The sequence below is a fragment of the Staurois parvus genome, unplaced genomic scaffold, assembly GCF_062004578.1.
Source record: "Staurois parvus isolate SC_StPar_1 unplaced genomic scaffold, SC_StPar_1.0 ptg000044l, whole genome shotgun sequence".
Classification (NCBI taxonomy): domain Eukaryota; kingdom Metazoa; phylum Chordata; class Amphibia; order Anura; family Ranidae; genus Staurois; species Staurois parvus.
In genome coordinates, this window is record NW_028317840.1 from 1,325,703 (window position 1) to 1,352,756 (window position 27,054).

The 27,054-nt window shown below is 45.3% G+C and overlaps 1 protein-coding gene across 2 annotated transcripts; it reads left to right on the forward strand.

The window, feature by feature from the left end:
* Positions 1 to 596: 596 nt before the first annotated feature.
* COPS4 (COP9 signalosome subunit 4) lies at positions 597 to 25,635 on the forward strand. 2 transcript variants are annotated; one of them, XM_089663717.1, is made up of 10 exons: positions 597 to 752; positions 11,781 to 11,860; positions 12,015 to 12,166; positions 13,009 to 13,112; positions 13,380 to 13,533; positions 16,840 to 16,990; positions 18,399 to 18,569; positions 21,277 to 21,392; positions 21,509 to 21,593; positions 25,008 to 25,635. In XM_089663717.1, the coding sequence occupies exons 1-10, from the start codon at positions 679 to 681 to the stop codon at positions 25,139 to 25,141; spliced, it is 1,221 nt and encodes a 406-aa protein (XP_089519843.1). In that variant the 5' UTR covers positions 597 to 678; the 3' UTR covers positions 25,142 to 25,635. The 2 variants fall into 2 exon arrangements, with proteins under 2 accessions (XP_089519843.1, XP_089519845.1); XM_089663719.1 differs by having other exon boundaries at positions 627 to 695.
* The last annotated feature ends 1,419 nt before the right edge of the window (positions 25,636 to 27,054 follow it).

The window sequence follows — 27,054 nt, forward strand, 5'->3', positions numbered from 1 at the left end:
CACATACTGCTCTCTCTGCTTCTGCTCTATTTATCTCAAAATGTCTGAAATATTGTTTACAAGTTTTCAGTGTATTCTGGGCATTTGGGAAGGTCTCCTGAGGTAATCTTTTAAAAACGCTTCTAAATGCAAACGCACATAAACACGGTATGCAAATGCGGCTAAACTGATGTTTTTTAACCTACATTTTCCAGCATTCAGAGGAGTTTTCCCTATGTACAAGCCCTTACAGACACTGACGGGCGGACTGACCATTTGGAAACTCGGGCACTGCCCGAAGGCCCGGGGTCAGTAGGGGGCCCCATGAAATGCCCGATACCTTTTTCATAGGCTTTTTTGAGCTTGGGCAAGGACACAGGGGCCCCATGATCCCCTATTACCCAGGGGCCCCATGAGTTGTCAGTCCGCCCCTGGACACTGTTTATGAATTCTCTGATACCTGTCGCACAGTGCTGGCTAAAGTCAGTTCTCACTCAGCTCTACTGAAGTAAAAAGAACACATTGCCTGCCACTAACCACGATGTTCAGCAGAGGGCGCTGGTTGCACGTGGAAGCCCAAGCATGCGCAGATGGAGTCTCCCGCCTTGCCTGGACTGCTGTTCACGTAGAGCTGACGGCGCCGAGTCTCCTTCCTATGACGTCCTAACTGCGGAGGAAGAGGGGCGGCTTCGCGAAAATATGGCGGCGTGTGTCAGGCAAGATCTCACCCAGCTGATGAGCTCGAGTGGCTCTCACAAGGATCTGGCTGGGAAGTGAGTGGTGGCGTTGTGTGCATGGGGCAGTGTGGAGGATCGGGGGGTGCTCTCTCGATGATGAGTGCACTGTGGATGTGGGTGAATGCATCGAAAGCCGCCGAACACTGTGACTTTAGAGCAGTCATGGTGGATCTGTTATGTTATAGTAGATCTGTTTCTAGGCTTTCATACGCTGGATCACCTACAGTGGCTCAGCTACACATGGTGGTCCCAGGCCATCAGATCCAGCCTGTGAGTGATGGTAGCAGCTATGGACAAACCCTTATTATTATTGTTCTTTTGTGTTTTGATGTTTCACTTCCTGTTCCAAAGACACAACCAGAAGATAGAAGAAATCTCCCAAAGTGAGGGACGTATGTTGGTAGGCTTCATTCCCACACGGGCGTTTTAAATCTTGGGGAGAATCGCCGCAATTTTGCCAGAGATTTCCAAACTCGTTGCTAAAATGACTAATTGCAGATCCGTGTGTTCAGGTGCCATTCGTTTTAATAGCACCTGAAAGTGCGGTTCTGCCGCAATTGTCCTGCTGCAAACGAGGCAAACTGCAACAGCCAAAGACATTCTTGAACTCCTATGGGCGACGCTCTTTGTGCAATGCGGGACAATCTTGGGCAGAACCGCGCTGTGTTTTCATGTGCCATTAAAATGAATGGCATCTGAGCACGCCGTTCTGTGATTTGTCATTGTAGCAAAGTGTTTTAAAATCCTGCCCGCAATTAAAAATGCTCGCGTGTGAATGCAGCCTTAGGGCCCAATCACCCTTCTGTAGTTTAATGCCCCGAAGTATGAGTACAGCCTCCCCATAATAAACGTAGTGGGGGGAATATATTCATGCAGTATTAAACTGAAATGCAAACATTTAATATATTGCAGTTTACTATGTCTTAAATCTGGTGGTCTGCATTAGTTTTTTTTGGCTTTTTGTCTTCTGTTTTCACCTGGTATCCTGCCAGTAAGCCTGATCTTTTTTTAGAAAAAGTACAAGCTCTCCAGCAGAATGGATCAGTTACAGAGATGAGACAAGGCATTTAACACTGGCAGGGGTGCTTATAATGATCAGCTTTTATTTATGGAAAACCTTTATCCCTAAAGGAAGAAATGGAATACTGTAACTGCTTAAAATGGTTTATGCACACTGGTTTATTGTGAACACTGTTCCTCCTGACTGGAAAACACAACACATAAGCCATGTTCTTTAAATTGTTACAAAACCCAGGACCCTGCATTCACTACATCTGTTCTCCCACAGTACACACAACATGGAAGTGCAATTATTTTAGTAAGTATAAACTGCTAAATACTTTTTATCAGCAGCAGTTAGAGCAGTCTTGTGACTTCTATCGGTGTTCAGCAGAGCACTAGTTAAATCTTGTAGGAGTTTTCATTTTGCTCTAGGAGGATGCAGAACCCCTGACTTCTGTCCAAACAGTGCTGATTGGCCTTGTGCTGATCACATGCACTCTCCCAAGAAAAAACTCTAGCAATACACAGCAAATTGAGCATGTGTAGAGTGACTCCACAGGATATGTCTTACCAGAAGATAAAAGGGGGACACTAAGAAGGGGAGGATCAGAGAAGTCAGTTACGTTTTTACACATTGTGGAGGATTAACCCCTTAGGTTCCACAGTGAGTATAACGAGCATGCTTTACTGCATATACAGACTGATTTTACTGTTGTGAGTTTAGTAACACTTTAATCATGCCCTTATTACAGTAGCTAGGATTTTAATTTATTCTTTTCTGGACATTGAAACAAATAAATGCTCAAACACTGAACATAACATGTTTGATGTTTTTTATGTCTGAAAGGTCTTCTCCTGAATGCGATTCTTCTGCATTCAGGACAGGAGCTTTGAGCGCCTCTAAACTCTGCTCCTAAACTCCTCTAAAAGTCTGTAGGTACATGGACACTTGGGGGTTGGTTTACTAAAACCAGAGAATGCTAAACCTGGTGCAGCTCTGCACAGAAACCAATCAGCTTCTATTATTATTATTATTATACAGTATTTATAAAGCGCCAATAGTTCGCTCAGCGCTGTACATTACAAAAGGGAGACAGAACATGTGACAGAACAATACCAATACAATGCAAAACATGAGGGGATCAAGGGCCCTGCTCTTTCGAGCTTACAATCTAGGAAGCTTCTAGGTTTTGTTTCCACAGCTTAACCTCCCGAGTGTAGCTCGGGGTAAAGTTTCAGCACCACAAGCGGTAACCCGGAGCTACACTCGGGAATACCTTGCAGTGCTGCTTTGGGATCTCTTCTTTACTCACCTTGTCCTTAGCTCCCGCGATGTCCCTCCTGCAGTGTCCCCGGCCATGTCCTCCAGCCAATGCCAGCATCTGTCGTCTGGGTTCCGTCCTCTGCGAGCGTCAGGACGTATGGGGAAGGAACGGCGGGCAATTTAAAAATGTGAAAAAGTGACATTTACTAAATACACTAAAATCACATAGTAAAACATTACTGTATCAAAGCATTTCACATACATTTTGTCCCTAGTGCTTTGTCCTGTGCCCTGTCTGCATTTTTACTGTTCTTTCTGCCTGGAAACTGAGAAACGTCCATGGCGTCCAAAAAGCGTCCCTTTAGGTCAAAAGCGGTTTTAGACCAGCTAGAGAACAGCGATAGTAAATTAGAACTACTTGTAGAATTGAGTGATGATTCGTGGGGAAATTCGTCATCAGACACTGAAAACGATTTTGCGACTTTGCTCAGCGATGTGCGAACTTGGCGCTATATTTCAAATTTCAGTGTTTTTGGTTTGATTATTTTATTTAATTAAATTTATTGTTATATTATTATTTTTATGATTATTTATTAAATTATAATTTATGATTTTGTGTTTCAAATTTTAACATACCCGGGATGTTTACTAGACTCTTGTTCGGACAGATTTCAGTGAGTTATTCCTAAAAATTACAGGCCTACAATAAAAAAACTACATTTTTCCATGCAAAAAATATGTACCGCTTTGAGCACAGAAATATGGACATAATCAGACCACTAGGGAGGTTAAAGGATAAGTTCACTTACAAATAATGTTAACTGTGTGCTGTTTTACACTGTGCTTTGTCCGTGTGCTTCACTGTAATCGCACTGCTTTGGATGGCTGTGCTGTACTTTACCCACTTGAAATCTTTTCTGACACTTTTTGTTTACATGTAAAAATCAATCAAAATTTAAAAGATAATGTTATGTCAAGTAAATAGATACCAAACACGTCACACTTAAAAAATGCGCACGTCCCTGCAACAGTGACAAACAATGTAAACGTTATTATCCATCTGCGACGCTTTAAAAGCCTTTACATGTTACCACTTTAGATTTACACAGGAGGTCTAGTGCTAGAATTATTGCCCTCGATCTGATGTACAGGGTGATATCCCACATGTGTGAGACAGTCACTGTTTGCGCTTATGCAGTACCGATGTGGGCCTTTGCGTGTGATCACAGTTGTATTTTAAACATTTTTTAATTTTATTTTTGTTACACTGTCACTTTAAAAAAAAATTTTCATCTTTTTTATTGTCATCATAGGGCAGCGCTCGAAATTTCCACTCGCCCTCTCGCATTGGGCGAGTGGAAATAAGGTGGGGGCAGGCAGCACCAGGACTAGAGGTGTGTGGGAGGACGGCAGTGACAAGCAGCGAACTCCTGTATGGATTTCAATGAAGCAGCTGAAAGCTGCAGGAGGGAGAGGAGGAGAATTGGCTTCCAGCTGCTTCATTGAAAGCCACACAGGAGATCGCTGCTTGTCACCGCTGCACAGATCATACCTGATTGTTCCGTTTCTTTCCTGCCCCCGTTCGCCCCCCCCCCCTTCCTCCCCTGCAGTGTACTCCTCAGTGCCCAGCCCCTCCCCCTATCCACCACACCAATAGGAGACTGAACACACAGAGGGGGACAGGAAAGAAACGGATCGATCAGGCATGATCTATGCAGCGGTAACGAGCAGTGATCTCCTGTATGGCTTTCAATGGAGCAGCTGGAAGCCACATCTCCCCCCCCCCCCCCCCCTCCTCCTCCGGCTTTCAGCCAGCTGCTTCATTGAAGGAGAGAGAGGCTGGATTTGCTTTACCTCCCCCTATGCCCGCCCACACTCCAGTCCGTGCAGCTTCAGAGGTAGTGTAGGCGGGAAATTGAACACAGAGCAGCCAACAGATCTGCTTCTGAATGAGCATGAGTCCGACTTACCTTCCTTCCACCCACCCACCCCTCCCTTCCTTCCTTGCACCCACCCACCCACCCCTCCCTTCCTTCCTTGCACCCACCCACCCACCCCTCCCTTCCTTCCTTGCACCCACCCACCCACCCCTCCCTTCCTTCCTTGCACCCACCCACCCACCCCTCCCTTCCTTCCTTGCACCCACCCACCCACCCCTCCCTTCCTTCCTTGCACCCACCCACCCACCCCTCCCTTCCTTCCTTGCACCCACCCACCCACCCCTCCCTTCCTTCCTTGCACCCACCCACCCACCCCTCCCTTCCTTCCTTGCACCCACCCACCCACCCCTCCCTTCCTTCCTTGCACCCACCCACCCACCCCTCCCTTCCTTCCTTGCACCCACCCACCCACCCCTCCCTTCCTTCCTTGCACCCACCCACCCACCCCTCCCTTCCTTCCTTGCACCCACCCACCCACCCCTCCCTTCCTTCCTTGCACCCACCCACCCACCCCTCCCTTCCTTCCTTGCACCCACCCACCCACCCCTCCCTTCCTTCCTTGCACCCACCCACCCCTCCCTTCCTTCCTTGCACCCACCCACCCCTCCCTTCCTTCCTTGCACCCACCCACCCACCCCTCCCTTCCTTCCTTCCTTGCACCCACCCACCCACCCCTCCCTTCCTTCCTTCCTTGCACCCACCCACCCACCCCTCCCTTCCTTCCTTCCTTGCACCCACCCACCCACCCCTCCCTTCCTTCCTTCCTTGCACCCACCCACCCACCCCTCCCTTCCTTCCTTCCTTGCACCCACCCACCCACCCCTCCCTTCCTTCCTTCCTTGCACCCACCCACCCACCCCTCCCTTCCTTCCTTCCTTGCACCCACCCACCCACCCCTCCCTTCCTTCCTTCCTTGCACCCACCCACCCACCCCTCCCTTCCTTCCTTCCTTGCACCCACCCACCCACCCCTCCCTTCCTTCCTTCCTTGCACCCACCCACCCACCCACCCCTTCCTTCCTTCCTTGCACCCACCCACCCCTCCCTTCCTTCCTTCCTTGCACCCACCCACCCCTCCCTTCCTTCCTTCCTTGCACCCACCCACCCCTCCCTTCCTTCCTTCCTTGCACCCACCCACCCCTCCCTTCCTTCCTTGCACCCACCCACCCACCCCTCCCTTCCTTCCTTGCACCCACCCACCCACCCCTCCCTTCCTTCCTTGCACCCACCCACCCACCCCTCCCTTCCTTCCTTGCACCCACCCACCCACCCCTCCCTTCCTTCCTTGCACCCACCCACCCACCCCTCCCTTCCTTCCTTGCACCCACCCACCCACCCCTCCCTTCCTTCCTTGCACCCACCCACCCACCCCTCCCTTCCTTCCTTGCACCCACCCACCCACCCCTCCCTTCCTTCCTTGCACCCACCCACCCACCCCTCCCTTCCTTCCTTGCACCCACCCACCCACCCCTCCCTTCCTTCCTTGCACCCACCCACCCCTCCCTTCCTTCCTTGCACCCACCCACCCCTCCCTTCCTTCCTTGCACCCACCCACCCCTCCCTTCCTTCCTTGCACCCACCCACCCCTCCCTTCCTTCCTTGCACCCACCCACCCCTCCCTTCCTTCCTTGCACCCACCCACCCCTCCCTTCCTTCCTTGCACCCACCCACCCACCCACCCCTCCCTTCCTTCCTTCCACCCACCCACCCACCCCTCCCTTCCTTGCACCCACCCACCCACCCCTCCCTTCCTTCCTTGCACCCACCCACCCCTCCCTTCCTTCCTTGCACCCACCCACCCACCCCTCCCTTCCTTCCTTGCACCCACCCACCCACCCCTCCCTTCCTTCCTTGCACCCACCCACCCACCCCTCCCTTCCTTCCTTGCACCCACCCACCCACCCCTCCCTTCCTTCCTTGCACCCACCCACCCACCCCTCCCTTCCTTCCTTGCACCCACCCACCCACCCCTCCCTTCCTTCCTTGCACCCACCCACCCACCCCTCCCTTCCTTCCTTGCACCCACCCACCCACCCCTCCCTTCCTTCCTTGCACCCACCCACCCACCCCTCCCTTCCTTCCTTGCACCCACCCACCCACCCCTCCCTTCCTTCCTTGCACCCACCCACCCACCCCTCCCTTCCTTCCTTGCACCCACCCACCCACCCCTCCCTTCCTTCCTTGCACCCACCCACCCACCCCTCCCTTCCTTCCTTGCACCCACCCACCCACCCCTCCCTTCCTTCCTTGCACCCACCCACCCACCCCTCCCTTCCTTCCTTGCACCCACCCACCCACCCCTCCCTTCCTTCCTTGCACCCACCCACCCCTCCCTTCCTTCCTTGCACCCACCCACCCACCCCTCCCTTCCTTCCTTGCACCCAACCACCCCTCCCTTCCTTCCTTGCACCCACCCACCCCTCCTTCCTTCCTTGCACCCACCCACCCACCCCTCCCTTCCTTCCTTGCACCCACCCACCCACCCCTCCCTTCCTTCCTTGCACCCACCCACCCACCCCTCCCTTCCTTCCTTGCACCCACCCACCCACCCCTCCCTTCCTTCCTTGCACCCACCCACCCACCCCTCCCTTCCTTCCTTGCACCCACCCACCCACCCCTCCCTTCCTTCCTTCCTTCCACCCACCCCTCCCTTCCTTCCTTCCTTCCACCCACCCACCCCTCCCTTCCTTCCTTCCTTCCACCCACCCACCCACCCCTCCCTTCCTTCCTTCCACCCACCCCTCCCTTCCTTCCTTCCACCCACCCACCCCTCCCTTCCTTCCTTCCTTCCACCCACCCACCCCTCCCTTCCTTCCTTCCACCCACCCACCCACCCACCCCTCCCTTCCTTCCTTCCACCCACCCACCCACCCCTCCCTTCCTTCCTTCCACCCACCCACCCACCCCTCCCTTCCTTCCACCCACCCACCCACCCCTCCCTTCCTTCCACCCACCCACCCACCCCTCCCTTCCACCCACCCACCCACCCCTCCCTTCCTTCCTTCCACCCACCCCTCCCTTCCTTCCTTCCACCCACCCCTCCCTTCCTTCCTTCCACCCACCCCTCCCTTCCTTCCTTCCACCCACCCCTCCCTTCCTTCCTTCCACCCACCCACCCACCCCTCCCTTCCTTCCACCCACCCACCCCTCCCTTCCTTCCTTCCACCCACCCACCCCTCCCTTCCTTCCACCCACCCACCCCTCCCTTCCTTCCTTCCACCCACCCACCCCTCCCTTCCTTCCTTCCACCCACCCACCCCTCCCTTCCTTCCTTCCACCCACCCACCCCTCCCTTCCTTCCTTCCACCCACCCACCCCTCCCTTCCTTCCTTCCACCCACCCCTCCCTTCCTTCCACCCACCCACCCCTCCCTTCCTTCCTTCCTTCCTTCCACCCACCCACCCCTCCCTTCCTTCCTTCCACCCACCCCTCCCTTCCTTCCTTCCACCCACCCCTCCCTTCCTTCCTTCCACCCACCCACCCCTCCCTTCCTTCCTTCCACCCACCCACCCCTTCCTTCCTTCCACCCACCCACCCACCCCTCCCTCCTTCCTTCCACCCACCCACCCACCCACCCCTTCCTTCCTTCCTTCATTCCACCCACCCCTCCCTTCCTTCCTTCCTTCCACCCACCCACCCACCCACCCCTCCCTTCCTTCCACCCACCCACCCCTCCCTTCCTTCCACCCACCCACCCACCCCTCCCTTCCTTCCTTCCACCCACCCCTCCCTCCCTTCCTTCCACCCACCCACCCCTCCCTTCCTTCCTTCCACCCACCCCTCCCTTCCTTCCACCCACCCACCCCTCCCTTCCTTCCTTCCACCCACCCCTCCCTTCCTTCCTTCCACCCACCCACCCACCCCTCCCTTCCTTCCTTCCACCCACCCACCCACCCCTCCTTTCCTTCCTTCCACCCACCCCTCCTTTCCTTCCTTCCACCCACCCACCCACCCCTCCTTTCCTTCCTTCCACCCACCCACCCACCCACCCCTCCTTTCCTTCCTTCCACCCACCCCTCCTTTCCTTCCTTCCACCCACCCACCCACCCACCCCTCCTTTCCTTCCTTCCACCCACCCACCCACCCACCCCTCCTTTCCTTCCTTCCACCCACCCACCCACCCACCCCTCCTTTCCTTCCTTCCACCCACCCCTCCCTTCCTAAAAACCCACCCACCCACCCCTCCCTTCCTTCCACCCACCCACCCCTCCCTTCCTTCCACCCACCCACCCCTCCCTTCCACCCACCCAGCCACCCCTCCCTCCCTTCCTTCCTTCCACCCACCCACCCACCCACCCCTCCCTTCCTTCCTTCCTTCCACCCACCCACCCACCCCTCCCTTCCTTCCTTCCACCCCTCCCTTCCTTCCTTCCTTCCACCCCTCCCTTCCTTCCTTCCTTCCACCCCTCCCTTCCTTCCTTCCACCCACCCACCCACCCCTCCCTTCCTTCCTTCCTTCCACCCACCCACCCACCCCTCCCTTCCTTCCTTCCACCCACCCACCCCTCCCTTCCTTCCACCCACCCCTCCCTTCCTTCCACCCACCCACCCCTCCCTTCCTTCCTTCCACCCACCCACCCACCCACCCCTCCCTTCCTTCCTTCCACCCACCCACCCACCCCTCCCTTCCTTCCTTCCACCCACCCCTCCCTTCCTTCCTTCCACCCACCCACCCACCCACCCACCCCTCCCTTCCTTCCACCCACCCACCCACCCACCCACCCACCCACCCCTCCCTTCCTTCCACCCACCCACCCACCCACCCCTCCCTTCCTTCCTTCCACCCACCCCTCCTCCTTCCTGCAGGCTTTCTTGTGCATCATCTTTAGAAGTGGCTTCCTTCTGGGACGACAGCCATGCAGACCAATTTGATGCAGTGTGCGCCGTATGGTCTGAATACTGACAGGCTGACCCCTCACCCCTTCATCCTCTGCAGCAATGCTGGCAGCACTCATATGTCTATTTCCCAAAGACAACCTCTGGATATGATGCTGAGCACGTGCACTCAACTGCTTTGGTCGTCCATGGCGAGGCCTGTTCTGAGTGGAACCTGCCCTGTTAAACCGCTGTATGGTCTTGGCCACCGTGCTGCAGCTCAGTTTCAGGGTCTTGCAATCTTCTTATAGCCTAGGACATCTTTATGTAGAACAACAACTCTTTTTTTTTTTTTTGCCCAGATCCTCAGAGAGTTCTTTGCCATGAGGTGCCATGTTGAACTTCCAGTGACCAGTATGAGAGAGAGAGAGCGATAACACCAAATTTAACACACCTGCTCCCCATTCACACCTGAGACCTTGTAACACTAACGAGTCACATGACACCGTGGAGGGAAAATGGCTAATTGGGCCCAATGTGGACATTTTCACTTAGGGGTATACTCACTTTTGTTGCAAGCGGTTTAGACATTAATGGCTGTGTGTTGAGTTATTTTGAGGGGACAGCAAATTTACACTGTTATACAAGCTGTACACTCACTACTTTACATTGTAGCAAAGTGTCATTTCTTCAGTGTTGTCACATGAAAAGATAAAATATTTACAAAAATGTGAGGGGTGTACTCACTTTCGTGAGATACTGTATATTTGCACAAAATGTGTACCATAAGCTATTATAAGGCCCCTTTCACTCGGGCAATCAGATCTGCCTGTCAGGTTTTTTAACTAACTTAATCGGAAGGTCCATTTATCCCTATAGACAGGCGAATGTGAACGGACTTGTGTCCATTTACACCCACCTACCATCGGGTGCATTATAAAACCAGAAGGGTATCTGTGCTCTTTCGTTTAGGTGGCGTCGATCAGACGTAGTCGGGTGTAAATGGACAGTGGAGTCCGCTTACACCCAGCCACCCATAGAGCAGAGCAGACTCTGTTCATGTCCGCTCTATATAAACTGTGCAGACATGGATGATTCTTCTCCCAGCTCTGCTCCGACCACCATGGGGTCTGTGAGCTGATCCCCCTGCTGATTGGAACAGAATCCGCCCCGTGTGAACAGGGCCTAAATTGAAGCAAAATACAGATATATTTTTTTTATAATGCTAAAAGGGTTTCAGAGAAACTGTTAAATGTTGACTAGAGGGGGGAGTGTTTTTAGAATTAATTTATGATCTAAAATGAAGCAATGCTCGTGTTTAAAATGGTATTAAACCCAAAAGTAACCTTTTTTTCTTTTTTTTTTTTTATATTGCAGCTTACCAATTCTTAGTTTAGATGGCTGCATTCATTTTCAATTTTAAGGCTCTTTTATTTTCACCTGGTGATCCTGCCAGGAAGTCTGTTGTTTTTCAACAGAACAAGCTTTCCTGCAGATATAGAAGTTAGAGGAATGAGACCCTTTACCACTGATATGAGTGCTTACAGCTTTTATTCATTCTAAATCTTCTAGTCCATCTAACACTCCCTACCTTCTGCATTAATGGTCAGCTGGGCCCCTGTGCTCATTCATCCAGAGTGGAGGCACGCTTATACAAGAGGTGTGTTACTGGCCAGATCATCAGGTGAAAACAGGGGAAAAGGCTAAGAAAAGAAAACTGATGCAGCCACCATATCTAAGGCATATTTGGTTTTGGGTTTAATACCGCTTTAGATCTTCTGGAATCCCCTATTGGCCATCAATCCTGGAGCCCCTCATCATTTTGTAGGTGAAAATCCTAGGTGAGACATATACACCATCCACATCCTGCCAACCAGTGCCTCACAATGAACACATTCTTTAACCTTCTCTGAATTCTGGATGTAATGTCAGTATAGTGCATCTAGCAATATGTATTTTATTGATAGGTATGCAATATCTACATTTAGCTGCAGTATGTTTTCATATTTGTCATAGTAATAAAGGTTAAACTTTTTTCTTGTAGGTACCGCCAAATATTGGAGAAGGCCCTTCAGCTTCCTGGACCAGAACAGCTTGAGGCACTTAAAGCATTTGTTGAAGCAAGTAAGATTTATAGTGTCTATTTACATATCTGCCTATTTCCTATCAATATACAGTATTTATTGCAGGTTTAGGTAAATATTTAATATGTTTAGCCCATTAAATATGTCATTTTATTTTCTCTAATTTTCCTGTGTGCATACTTTTTCATCTCCAGTGGTGAATGAGAATGTCAGCCTAGTGATTTCCCGACAGTTGCTCACTGACTTCTGCACACATCTTCCAAGTCTACCTGATGGTATTGCCAAGGAGATTTATCACTTCACCCTGGAAAAGATCCAGCCACGTGTCATCTCTTTTGAAGAACAGGTAGAAGAACAATTGCTATACACTCCCCTATTTTTTTCAAATACATGCAATTCTGTTTAGCCTACTTTTTTGGATGCAGTGGGCACTCTCTATACAATGTCTCAGATTTTTACTTTTTCCATTTCAATGGAAGCAGTACAGTTTGGTCAGTACTATGAGTACACATTAATGCAACATTCTTCAAGAAAACATCTCTAGGATGGAGGATTTTATACACTTACCTTTCCCCTGGCTTCTGTAGGGGCTGATGCCATCTAGTTGGCGAGATCAAGGGGAAAGCTTTATACTCGAAATCTCTTGAGAAGGTGCTGCAGCACAGTACAGGATCATCTTCTCGTAAGATTTGGCCTATTCAGCATTCTCTGCAATCTTCTTGGAAGGAGGATGATGTCGCTGTTGCCTAGGCACCATGTGCGGACAATATGGGGGGGCGGCACATACTAAATAGAGTATTTTGGTGCAAAGTTCACATTACGTCCGGTTGGTGCAGTGTTGGCCTTTTCTCTCCCAGTCTGGATACTAATATGCAAGAGATTAAAAGAGGCGGGTGCAAAGACAGATTGAGGTACTATGAAAAACACATCTATAACTGTTTTATTCAGTACTTATTTTGTCCAAGTAGGCTTCATTACATTCATGATTTAAAACTGGAATGGGAATTCTATTGATTACTTCAAGGGCTTGTGATTGTTTCCTCTTTGTTACACCAGTGAGGGTTCTGCTTTCCTCTAAATGTTCAAATGCTCTGCCCAGGGCAAAATGCTTTGGCACCCTGCATCTAAATGTATGTTGTAATAGAAGAATTTAATTGCAGTGTTTAATTCATCATATCTTGCCTGCAGGTTGCATCAATTAGGCAGCACTTAGCAACCATCTATGAAAAAGAAGAAGACTGGAGGAATGCAGCTCAGGTGCTGGTTGGGATACCTTTGGAAACAGGACAGAAGTAAGAATTGGGGAAGAGGGTGTTGTTAATTAAAAAGAAAAAAATCTATAGAGAAACAAAGTTGTTGGCATTGGAGGTCAATCAGTTTGTTTAGTTTGCCCAGACAACAGATGGATAACATACAACACTACGGTCACATTTATCCTCTTTAATTAATACATTATAAAAATTATGGCTGAATTTGTTTATTTCCAGCTAAATTTATTCCTTAGTTTTCTTTTAGGTATTGACTGTGTATATGTTTTATATTTTCTTGCTGCCCAACAGACAGTATAATGTGGACTATAAATTGGAAACCTATCTGAAAATTGCCCGGCTCTACCTGGAAGATGATGATCCTGTGCAAGCAGAAGCATACATAAACAGAGCCTCTCTGTTGCAAAACGAGTCCACCAATGAGCAGCTACAAATCCACTACAAGGTGCTTATTCCTTTCAAATAACCTTCTTTTTTTTTTTTTTTTTTTTTTTTTTTAATATTTTACGGCGTAGCTAACCCAGAAACAAATATAATGTATTGCTTACCAATCCTTAAATTTGGCATCTGTATTAGTTTTTTTTTTTTTCCTTTGTTTTCACCTAGTGATCTTGCCATTAACACACTTCTGTTTTTGGGGTGTCTCCACTTTAGATGGAGGAGCAACTCTGGACAGCAGTATTGTCAGCCTGGGGAGAGTGTAGTGCTAGATACAGTAGCAGATTTCGATGGACTCCAGCTAACATGTTATGTAGTTACAGCAACAGGTTTTTGTTTTTTTCCTTTTCTTCCTTTTGGAATAATGGTTTTACATAAATGAATAAAAGCTGACCATTGTAAACACACCTTTCTTGTGTGAAATGGTTGGTCCCAACCCTCCAATTGCCACTTTTGCTGAACAGCTTGGTCTGTTAAAGGAAGTTGAAAAATAACAAATACACTGTCAGGATCTGTTGGTGGAAAAATAAGGGGGAAAAGCTGAAAAAAAAACCCAATGCATATACCACATCTACAATATTGGTAAGCTGCAGTATAAGACATTTTTGTTAGTAGCTTATAGCCGTGAGTAATGTAAAATTGGTCATCACAGTGGAGAGATTACCATGTGCTGTTCACATAATTAGTTGTCTATTTACCGTCTGATAGATTACCTGTATTAACAGTGTGACTCTTTTAGGGCCCATTCACTTACCTGCAGGTTAAGATGCACAGTTTTGGCAAGCAGGTTGCGGGTTTTTCACTTTGAAAGTCTACAAATAAACACTTTATTCATGTCTCTGCTTTGCATTGCACATTTGCATGTCTGCATTTTTCTGCACCACAGATAACTCCACCTGTTGAACCTGTGGCTATGCACAATAAAGTATTTCCATATTCTAAACAAGCAGTAAAAACACTCTACATCAGCACTCATTCACCTACAGTATGTTTCGTTGTGAGGAAAATACATTTTAGATGACACGTGGAATGTTTATCTGCTAAAAAACAGTAATTTGACTTGAGAGTCTTTGTTGGGATCTTTGAGGATGCATTACTGCACATTACAAGCAGCAGGGGTCTAGGATGGTTTGTTTTAAAGAGTAACTCCACTTTTGTTGAGAAAAGACATCTGTGATGAGAAATCTTAAAATGCAGTTTCTTAACCTGTTCCCGCTGGCCGTGCTCATATATGCAATGACTGGGTGGGTAGGCTTTAATGCAGAGCAGCTGCACATATACGTCTCTGGGGAGCCGCATTTCTGTGCAGAGCGTACACTCACTGCACGCTCTCAACACAGTAACCGAGCTGTCATGGGCAACTAGCAATGCATAGTTGCGACCAATAGTTTCCAGTAATGTGACAGGCAGTCACTGCGGTCACGCAATCAAAATGCCCCGCCTCCAGGCATTTAGAACCTCTTAAAAGGATGGGGGGTTTTAATTGACCAAATATACAGAAATCATTACAGAATCCTAAAGCTCTAACATGCCCAATGCCTCCCTAACTGCAATGCAGTGGAAAATACGAAACGCCTAAAATCAAATCGTGTCTAATTAATCCTATCACAAAACACACACACACTTGTGTGAAATAATACAATTTTCTCTATTTAAAAATAGAACAATAATTCATAGGAAAAACAGTCTCTCAGTCCAATTTTTCATACAGGTATTTTTCATTCTTGAATATCCATATAACTCTTCTTGTTACTATACAAGTGATTCACATGTAAGAGTGCCAAGATCAATCAAAAATTGTCTTGTGCCAATCACCTCTGCAAAGCTCACTCGCCAGTTCCAAACTGACCTGTTTGCAAGGATAGCTCAATAAATGTTTGTTTATTAACACCCTGGTCACACTGATTCCAGTGAAGTCGCACGATTTCAAAGTGGGATGGTATTTCAACTTAATGTGTGACTTGCAAGACATCTAGATTGTAAGCTCCAAGGAACAGGGCCCTCCTTTCCCTCTTGTATTGAACTGTATTGTTGCTGTATTGTCTCCCGTTATATTGTAAAGCGCTGTGCAAACTGGCGCTATATAAATCCTGTATAGTAATAATAATCTGTGGCTTGCAAAACAGATATTTATGCAACTCCTGAAGTAGTGCATGCTCTACATTAGAAACTATAGAGACTAAGTCAGACTCCCACTGATATGACCGCTTTAATTGTGGACAATAGGGTGCGACTTGCCATGCGATTTGCAACTTGCATGGCACGTTGCACCCTGTGTAAATCTCTGTTTCGAGGTCTCTGACAATACACCCATTTTTTTTTTCCACCTTCACATTATCTAGTGCTACATACCACAAAAAAAAACAAGGCGAAAAAGGAGAACCCACACAGTATAAAAATCCTTTACCAGTTTATTTGAACAAACAAACAATAGACACTCACATCATTTGTTATTCCAGAATTAGTGTATGCACATGTCTCACTTGCTTTACAGATCTCCTTATGGCAAATACACGATTTCATCTTGGCGCATACTGACATTACTAGCTCTGGTTGACACATTTCTCCACTACTAATTTGTTACACTCCCACAGTGAGTATAACAAGCATGCTTTACTGCATATACAGACTGATTTTACTGTTGTGGGTTTATTAACACTTTATAACATTATAAAGATAAAAAATACAGAGGTTATATGTAATTTAGAACACAGGCTTGTTAGAGCGGAGTATTAGGCTGGCCATACATGGGTCGAAATTTGACCGATTTTTTTTCATCAGAAAAATCAGACCTAAGAATTGGCCGATTTTCGCTCTGTTAGTAGGTCAATGGCACCGGGCGATTTTCGTGGTTCCTCCCCTTTTCGGTGATTGGGCATGTTGGAAAATTCGCGAAAAACTACCGATTTTCAACTCAATGGTCAAATCGTACGATCATTTTTCAGAAAAGAAGATGTGCATGAGCCGTGACCTGGAAGGGACATAAGTTGCGCCTGTTGTACGGGGTGAACTTTATGACTTGGTCGGCCGATTTTCGAAATCATTGATGGCACCATCAGATTACCGAGCGAATGACGTTTTAGATTTTTGGACGAAAAATCGTTCGGAATTCGAACCATGTATGGCCTGTATTAGTACTATATTTAATTACAGAATCACAGTAAGTGGACTATACCCATTTTAAATACAGATAGAGATGTGGATGGTAAATGCTCATTTTGAAGACATGTACATTGTCTCTTAATCTGTTGATGGGACTATGTTAAAACAGATTTTTGAGCTTAAAGCTGAATATTGAATCTGTCCTTTCCAGGTTTGCTATGCACGTGTTTTAGACTACAGACGGAAGTTTATTGAAGCTGCTCAGAGGTACAATGAGCTTTCATACAAAACTATAGTACATGAATCTGAGAGAATGGAAGCACTTAAACATGCACTTCACTGCACCATCTTGGCATCTGCAGGTATGTTGTAATATTATTCACATATACTAAAAGATGAGCTTGTCTGTTTTCCTAACATAAATCTGTTATTTTAACCATTTCCATACCGGGCACTTTTACCCCCTTCCTGCCCAGGCCAATATTAAGGTTTCAGCGCTCTCACACTTTGAATGACAATTACGCGGTCATACAACATTGTACACAAACTAAAATTTTATCCTTTTCTTCTCGCAACTAGAGCTTTCTTTTGGTGGTATTTAATCACCACCGGGGGTTTTATTTTTTGCTAAATTAACAAAAAAAGACCAAAAAGTTTGAAAAAAAAAACGTTTTTCTTTGTTTCTGTTATAAAAGTTTGCAAATAAATAATTGTTCTTCATAAATTTAGGCCGAGATGTATTCTGCTACGTCTTTGGTGAAAATAACCCAAATTAGGATGTATTATTTAGTTTGTAGCAAAGTGATAGAGTTCACAAACTATGGCATATCTATTGATCAATCCTGAAGTACTGACAGCCAGTCTAATTTCTTGAGGTCCAAGAATGTCAGAACAGTACAGATATCCCCCAAATGACCCCTTTTTGTAAAGTAGACAGTCCGACGTACTTCATAAGAGGCATGGCGAGTTTTTTGAAGTTGTAATTTTTTGTTATAATTTTTCGGAAATGAAGAAATAAAAAAAATGATTTTCACTTTTTTTTTTTTACATACAGTCACCAGTGCAGTACAGCGTCATCATATAACTGGCATGGTGGTGATCAGGGACACTGACTGGTGACAGTATGAAAAACATTTTTTTGATAATTTTAAAAAAAATATTTAATTTTTTTTTTTTTAAGATTTTTTTTTCTTCATATTTCACTGTGACCAAAGTAGTATAATGTTACCATAGTAACATTGTACTACTTTAAGGAAGTGATCAGAATTTTTTTTTTTTTTTTACACAATTTGCTTATAGCAAAGAATTACTTTGCTCTAAGCAAGCATTTACCTGAATGAAATCGATTCATATGATCACTGTGACCATTCACAGCTAGCCACACTTGTATACAATGGATGGCATGAAAGGAAGCCATCCATTGTATACAACTGTCATGTGACCTGCTGTGATTGGTCACAGCAGGTCACATGGTACTGGCAACGGGGCCGGTACACAGATCTGTCATTGGCCGTGTCCAAGGTACACGGCCAGTGACAGATCGCGCCTGTGCGTGGCTCTGCGGGTCGCAAACTGGGCATGCCTGAAAGGACACCATACAGCGTCCACCCGGAGGGACAAGCTGCTCGCCTGGCCGCCATCTGGCTATAGGCCGGGCGGGAAGTGGTTAAAGTATATATCTTGTCCACCAGATATGTACAATATGAGTATTTGTAGCTTATATACTTACAGCTCACTGTCTCTGTTTTTTTTTTTTTTGTATATATGTAGGACAACAACGTTCCCGTATGTTGGCTACACTATTTAAAGATGAACGGTGCCAGCAGCTTTCAGCTTATGGTATTCTGGAAAAGATGTACCTAGACAGAATCATCAGAGGAAACCAGCTGCAGGAGTTTGCTGCTATGCTCATGCCTCATCAGAAGGCAACTACTGGAGATGGTAGGCCTATAGTGAAAGTTTTTTTTTTCCCTCCTCCTAGCCAATTACAGTGCGATCATTATCGACTTACAGGGGGGGACCTTGCACCAGATATATTTCTTCATGTTAATTGCATGCATGTTACACTTACAGGTGTTTATTATTTCCCTCAGAGACCACAGTGCTCCCTATGCCAGTCTTTGTTCAGGCATCATCGAGGGACAGAATACAGTGAAGGAAATTAAGTATTTGATCCCTTGCTGATTTTGAATGTTTGCCCACTCACAAAGAAATGATCGGTCTAAAAATCGAATGGTAGGTGTATTGTAACACTGAGAGACAGAATAGCAACAAAAAATTCAAAAGAAATGCATGCCTAACAAATTATGCACTGATTTGCATGTTCATGAGGGAAATAAGTATTTGATGCCCTATCATTCAGCAGGATTTCTGGCTACCAGGTGTCTTTCATACAGGTAACAAGCTGAGATTAGAAGCAGTCTATTAAAGGGAGTGCTGCTAATCTCATTTTGTTACCTTTATAAAAGACACCTGTCCACAGGAGCAATGAAACAATCAGATTCCAAACTCTCCACCATGGCAAAGGCCAAAGAGCTGTCCAAGGATGTCAGGGACAAGATTGTCGACCTACACAAGGCTGGACTGGGCTACCAAAATATCACCAAGCAGCTTTGTGAGAAGGTGACAACAGTTGGTGCAATCATTCGGAAGAAACACAAAACAACTGTCAGTCTCCCTAGGTCTGGTGCACCATGCAAGATCTCACCTCGTGGAGTGTCAATGATCATGTGAACAGTGAGAAATCATCCCAGAACTACACGTGAGGATCTTGTCAATGATCTCCAGGCAGCTGGGACCAAAGTCACCAAGAAAACAATAGATAACACACTACGCCAACAAGGATTGAAATCCTGCAGTGGCCGCAAGATCCCTCTGTTCAAGAAAGCACATGTCCAGGCCCGTCTGAAGTTTACCACTGAGCATCTGAATGATGCAGAGGGGAACTGGTTGAAAGTGTTGTGGTCAGATGAGACCAAAATCGAGCTCTTTGGCATCAACTCAACTCGCCGTGTTTGGAGGAGGAGGAATGCTGCCTATGACCCCAAGAACACCATCTCAACTGTCAAACGTGGTGGAAACATTCTGCTTTGGGGGTGTTTTTCTGCTAAGGGGACAGGGCAACTGCACCGCATCAAAGGGACGATGGACAGGGCAATGCACTGTCAAATCTTGGGTGAGAACCTTCTTCCCTTAGCCAGGGCATTGAAAATGGGTCGTGGATGGGTGTTCCAGCATGACAATGACCCAAAACACACGGCCAAGGCAGCAAAGGAGTGGCTCAAGAAGAAGCACCTTAAGGTCCTGGAGTGGCCTAGCCAGTCTCCAGACCTTAATCCAATTGAAAATCTGTGGAGGGAGCTGAAAGTTCAAGTTGCCAAATGTCAGCCACCAAACCTTAATGACTTGGAGAGGATCTGCCAAGAGGAGTGGGCCAAAATCCCTCCTGAGATGTGTGCAAACCTGGTGGCCAACTACAGGAAACGTCTGACCTCTGTGACTGCCAACAAGGGATTTACCACCAAGTACTAAGTCATGTTTTGTGAAGGGGATCAAATACTTATTTCCCTCATGAACATGCAAATCAGTGCATCATTTGTTAGACATGCATTTGTTTTGAATTTTTTGTTGCTATCCTGTCTCTCTGTGTTACAATACACCTACCATTCGATTTTTAGACTGATCATTTCTTTGTGAGTGGGCAAACATTCAAAATCAGCAGGGGATCAAATACTTATTTCCTTCACTGTATACATTTATGGACTAAGACAATCAAATTCTGGTGCCTTTGCAGTTCTTGGATATGTTTATGAACTCCCAACAGAGATAAGCCCTAGGCAGCACCATTTGAATCATGAGTTTTTTTAATTATAAAAGTGAAGCTTTTTGAAAAACAATAAGGTGTCTGTATATTGTGACATGTCAGTAATTCATAGAAACTTGTAAAGTTACTGAAGGGTCTACTTTTAAAGCTTGTTTAGAGTTACAGCTAATTAAGATCAGAACTGAACACGTGGTGCCTTAGGTATTTCCAGAAATCTACTCCTGCAAAAACTGACCTAAAAATAACATTACATGCTTGCGCGTCACAATATTCAGCAACAATATCATGTTAAAACCTTTATTTTTATTAACCAAAGCAGTCCTTTTAGCTTCATTCAGTCAAGTGACAATTTCTAGGGACAATCTTTCAAGGCCTGCCTGAGAGATGTGTTTATGGGGAATGTGTCCTAAATTTATGCTGACAGTGTCCAGTGTGCTCAGTGTAGTGTATGTTACAGGACAAGGTGTAACAGGATAGTGAATCTTTGTAAAACTAGAGTAGCAATTTATGCTCTCTTGTCATAGAATGAAGAGTAACTGGCCTGTGTGAGCAATAACACAGCCAAGCACCAGAATTTATATACTTGTATCATGCATGGGTTAATCCAGGAAGCAGATTGTGATCCTGAATGAATATAGATGGTGCTGACCTTGTCGGTAAAGGAAGATCAAATTCATTTTGTAACCCTAGGACAGGACGTGTGTTCCTTGCAGGATCACCAGGTGAAAATAAAGGGGGATAAAAGCCTGAAAATAAAAAGTCACCACAACGAAGGGCTAATGAGATTCATTTTATTCTATAATTAGGATATAATATTCTTTTCAGGTTCCAGTATTTTGGACAGAGCTGTGATAGAGCACAACCTGTTGTCAGCTAGCAAACTTTACAACAATATCACTTTTGAGGAACTCGGAGCTTTGCTAGAAATCCCTGCTGCCAAGGTACCAGTTAATCCTCTTTCTTTGTTTTCAGGGTTTTTTTTTTTCTTCTGGATTTAACATTCCATGATGTGACATGTAAATATATTTCTCTCTTTATTTCTTTTTTTCATGTACAGGCTGAGAAGATAGCTTCTCAGATGATTACAGAGGGCCGTATGAATGGCTTCATTGACCAAATCGATGGCATTGTCCATTTTGAAAGTGAGTTAAATAATTATGATAGATGTTTATTACTACAGGTTTAAAAAACATTACAAAGAGTGATATTTGTTCTGTAATCTTTGCTAAGTGCATTAAGGGGTAGGAGTGTCTGGCAGTGTTTTTTCAGATTATTGCATGACTTTGGTGTTCTTGAGCATATATAGATCTTGGCAAAGGAGAGGGATCAGCAAATGCCTGCAGCTGATCTGTCTGATTTTCTGTTGGTTAATATCCCATTCCACCTTCTTCAGCCTAGGCTAGAATCCTATGCTACATGGCTTTGAGCATGTGGGTTTCCTGCAGTGCTGACACTTGCCCTTAGAGCGACTGTGTTAGGGGATGGAAAAAATTGAACCAGCATTAGCCTGTGAAAGAAAGTTTATACTTACCTGGACGGAGTGCTGAAACTCTGCTCATATGAAAATCACCCAGCATCAGTACTATCCGAAATCTCCGGTATGTCTAATAGTATATTCTCTGCTGGCTTCTGAGGTTCCTCTCTTAATTCTATACATCACTGCAGAATGCAGTAGTGATGGAGTCAGCAGCAGGATGAGAGTGGCCAGAAGCAGACTTGCAATATCACACCATCCATCACCACAGTGTGATATAGCAATAGTGGACTGAACTCTGCAAGTAAATTATCCACTGGGCAGCTAAGTATAACGCTTCTCTCACAGACTATTGCTGAACTAATTTTATTAACCCCCAGACAGGGATACATTAAGCAGTTGATGGTTGTTTCAGAAGTGGTTCCCAAAATGGAGATCCTCTAAAGACACTTGGCCCCTCATCAGCTTTTTAGCACTGCTTGTACCCCAGGAGTTGTGGGGTTATGCTCTCAAATTTTGTGAAAATGGATTAATCTGGTAAGTTTACAAATGTCTTTCGTATCACTGACCTCTGTAGCTGCAGGCACCATAGAGCAGTTCATCTTCAAATTTCACATTAGAAGCAGTGAAGTCTTTTTCAGCAGCTGTGCTCCTCTCTCCCAGCAGTGATCTAGAAGCCGATTTATAATGTAAACACAGAGTGGGTGCTCTGTAACGGGGGCTGGGTTGCTAAAAGAATTTTAGTGCTGCTGCTGTGAACTTTGAGTGAACGTGTGTATTTATTGCCTAAGCATATGTAAAAAATTGAATGTCCATAGCTACAGGTTTGCTTTAACCATTTCACTGTCAGAACTGTTTATATTTTTTACACACTTTAAAACATTCTAGGCTTGAAGATTAGTTAAAACCCCAAAACAGTATTTTTTCTGAAAGCTGTGATTCTGGAGAGTAAAATGGTGATAGGTCCAATTTTCCAACTCGCACAATATTAACACAACGGTTTATGAACAAGATATCAGATTTTTAGTTAAAAAAATTTCATGTTCATTTTAGTGCACACAAATGCACCATATTGCACATTTTTGGTAAGAGATAAAAGATTAGATGTAAATGGATACCCAGCATGTCAAGCCTTAAAATTGCGTGCGCCTGTAAAATGACAAAATTCGGTACCCAACGTTTTCCATAGATGGTGCTTTAAAAGCCCCTACAGGTCATCAGTTTAAAGTCAACCGTGAATAATGGCCCTCGAATTATAGCCCACACACCTGCGTGCGCGATTACAGTGAAGGAAATAAATATTTGATCCCCTGCTGATTTTGAATGTTCGCCTACTCGCAAAGAAATCCGTCTAAAAATTGAATGGTAGGTGTATTGTAACACTGAGAGACAAAATTCAAAAGAAATGCATGTCTAACAAAGTATGCACTGATTTGCATGTTCATGAGGGAAATAAGTATTTGATCCCCTTCACAAAACATGACTTAGTACTTGGTGGCAAATCCCTTGTCGGCAGTCACAGAGGTCAGACGTTTCCTGTAGTTGGCCACCTGGTTTACACACATCTCAGGAGGGATTTTGGCCCACTCCTCTTGGCAGATCCTCTCCAACTCATTAAGGTTTGGTGGCTGACGTTTGGCAACTCCAAATTTCAGCTCCCTCCACAGATTTTCAATCTGATTAAGGTCTGGAGACCAGCTAGGCCACTCCAGTACCTTAATGTGCTTCTTCTTGAGCCACTCCTTTTGTCCAGCCTTGTGTAGGTCTACAGTCTTGTCCCTGACATCCTTGGACAGCTCTTTGGTCTTGGTCCTTGCCATGGTGGAGAGTTTGGAATCTGATTGTTTGATTGCTCCTGTGGACAGGTGTCTTTTATACAGGTAACAAAATGAGATTAGCAGCACTCCCTTTAAGAGACTGCTTCTAATCTCAGCTTGTTACCTGTATGAAAGACACCTGGTAGCCAGAAATCCTGCTGAATGATAGGGGATCAAATACTCATTTCCCTCATGAACATGCAAATCAGTGCATAATTTGTTAGACATGCATTTCTTTTTAATTTTTTGTTGCTATTGTTTCTCTGTGTTACAAGACACCTACCATTCGATTTTTAGACTGACCATTTCTTTGTGAGTGGGCAAACATTCAAAATTAGCAGGGGATCAAATACTTATTTCCTTCACTGTATATGCAATATGTAGCACAATCAATGTTTTTGTACATAGGCACCCCCAGACGTGTGCATTTACATACTAATGTATAACAGCAGAGCAGTTTCAACATTTTTTGGAGTGCTTGGGTGTAACTTTTTTAATTTTTTACACATTTTTTTTTCTTTCAGCCGCTCGCAATAAAGTTATCAGATGGGTGACCAATAGCCCCCTATATGATACATTTTTTTTTTCTTTAATTAGACATTAGGGGGTTTATTTACTAAAGCTGGAGAGTCCAAAATCAGACTCACTTCTGCATAGAAACCAGTCAGCTTCCAGGTTTCATTGCCAAAGCTTCATTGAACAAGCTGAGGTTAGAAGCTGATTGGTTTCTATGCAGAAGGGAGTCTGATTTTGGACTCTCCAGCTTTAGTAAATAAACCCCTAGGGGTCTGTTGAGTTAACATACCAAAGTTCCGTAGAAGCAATCTGGGTGGCTGTGCAGCCGCTGAATCAATACCATCTGAAAGTTGATAGTCAGCTTTCAGATTTATAGGCTCTCCTGACTGCTTTTAAGGGTTTAATGAAGTTTTAAGAACATTTATACTGTACATTAAATTAGGTTTTTTTTTATTTTGACACAATAAATTGTCCACATATTCCATTTCAGACACCAAAATTTAAGTAAAGATGAGCAAGTGGGTGGTTTAGGAATGTTTTGTGGACTCCCCATTGTTCTCTTTTGGGAATGCATGTATGAACTAGTGGTGCTTTAATAACCAAAGGAAGGACAAGTGTACCTGTGTGTTAAGTAAAACAGATGAGTGTCCATGAACCCATGTTTATGGGTATGTTTTAAAGTAAATTACATGATATGTTAAAGTGAGACCAGTTTGTAAAAGAAGACCTTTTCAAACTCTTTTCTTCAGCTCGGGAAGCTTTGCCTACATGGGATAAACAGATTCAGTCTTTGTGCTTCCAAGTCAACAACCTCCTGGAAAAGATCAGTCAGACTGCACCAGAATGGACAGCACAGGCCATGGAGGCTCAGATGGCTCAGTAACATGCCTGCTACTGTTACAAAATCTTTCTTCATGCTTCAATTTTTTTGGGACATTTTACTGCACTCTCCACACGTCTGTGAACTTTGCTGTGTACATATGATGTAGTGCTTGTATAATACACAACTTAAATATATTTCTAGTTCCAGCCATTCTTAGTTTGCAGTGGGATTTATAGCTGTTTGCTTTTGTAAATTATTTCCATCCTGCAGTCCACTCCTTTTTGCTTTGCCCTGCCCATGAAATACTTGTGGTAGGCACGTGTGGTTGCAGTTCTCGCTTTTTCTTTTTTTTGTTTTTGTTTTTTTTTTAAATTCTCATGGCCTTTTCAGCTCATGGTGAAAACTTAGGAATGCTTACATGTTTTTTTTCATAACGATGACCTGGATCCCTGAAAGTGTACATATAAGTAAGAGCCCCCAATACAAGCCGAACCATGTATAGCATATATAAGTATGCTTAATGGAAAGAAATAAAAGAACAGCTTCTAAAGGTATTGTGTGCTGGTTATGTCTGTCTTCCACCACTGTTTGGGTGAATCGTTATGGCATTGATACTACTATGTATCAGTGTTGTAAGAAAAGTTGAAGCACAACACCACTGTTAAGAGGTCCAGATACAACTTTATTCCATTAAAGGTCAAGTATAATTTGAGAAGTAGCCAATGCATTTCGGGGGTCCAAGTGCCCCCTTCATAAGGGCTAAAAAAAAACAAACACCCAGAAACCAGATAATTTACACAATAATACCTTATGATAACAATACCAGTGGAATGTACCTGTGGGCCCAGGTCTGTCTTTCCACTTTTCTCAAATGTATCAATATTGGTCAGCCATGGAGCGGCTTTCCTTTTTTATAGTAAATCTACTGTTTTATGCATTCTTTATTTATGGTTTTTATCATATTCAAAAGTAAGGAGAAAAAAAATTGAAGAGAACAGTGTAGGGCTCCTTGGTCATCACACCCAGTAGTAATAACAGTATATAGTCCATTCACATGAAAAATTCACATTCTGTGGTGGAAATACGAGAACCCGAGAACAGGATATTTTTGGAGGTCACATATCTAGCAGAGGAGAGGTCTCAAGGCCTTCCAAAGTAATAGGCCTAGAGTGAGTCACTATATCCAGATGCAAGTGGTTGATGGTTTATATTTATGTGTGCCTGAATTTAGTGCCCTATGAAAAACCAGATGGAATAATGGTAGAGGAAAAAAAAAAGGGGTAGGAAGATCATGCCGGGTACAAGGAATGGGAGGGGGAAAGTTGTTACACTTTGAATAGAAGGTGAGAAAATAAATTGAGAGCAGGGCACGGGACATGGAACATTCCAGGGATTGGGGGCTCCGTGTCACACAAGCAGGACAAAATTTTAGCTGAGCTATTTGGGCTTTTTCTGAGTCCAGTGTCCTTTTACTCATCAGATCCATTGCTGTAAAGTTGAAGGTGAAGAGGATTTTCACTAAAATGGAATACACGAGTGAGCCACAGTTACTAAATGTCTGACCGTGGAGTTCTTGTAATCTCTCATGGCCACTGAGTTATAGTGAAGGAGAGAACACTAGCACTTTCGATACCTTCTAGTCAGTAATTTCTTGAACTATGTCTTGAACTTGTCACTAGGCTTCCTGTAAGGCTGTACAGGACCAGAAAATATGTAGCATGTCATCTGTCGCCTGCCCTCATCTCTCTGGAAAGGTGTGAGAGACAGTAGTGATGCACAGATATATCGGGCAAAAATAGGGTTATCGGCGTTTTGCCAATAACAAAAAAAAGTGTCAATAATGCCAATATTTTGGTTAAGTTCACCCTTCATAACATGTTAAACCCATATTCAGGGTGTAACATGTTATGGAAGGACTGGCCCCTCTTTCTCCCCGCTCCCCCACTTTGACAGCTCCTCCCGTTAGCTGTCAA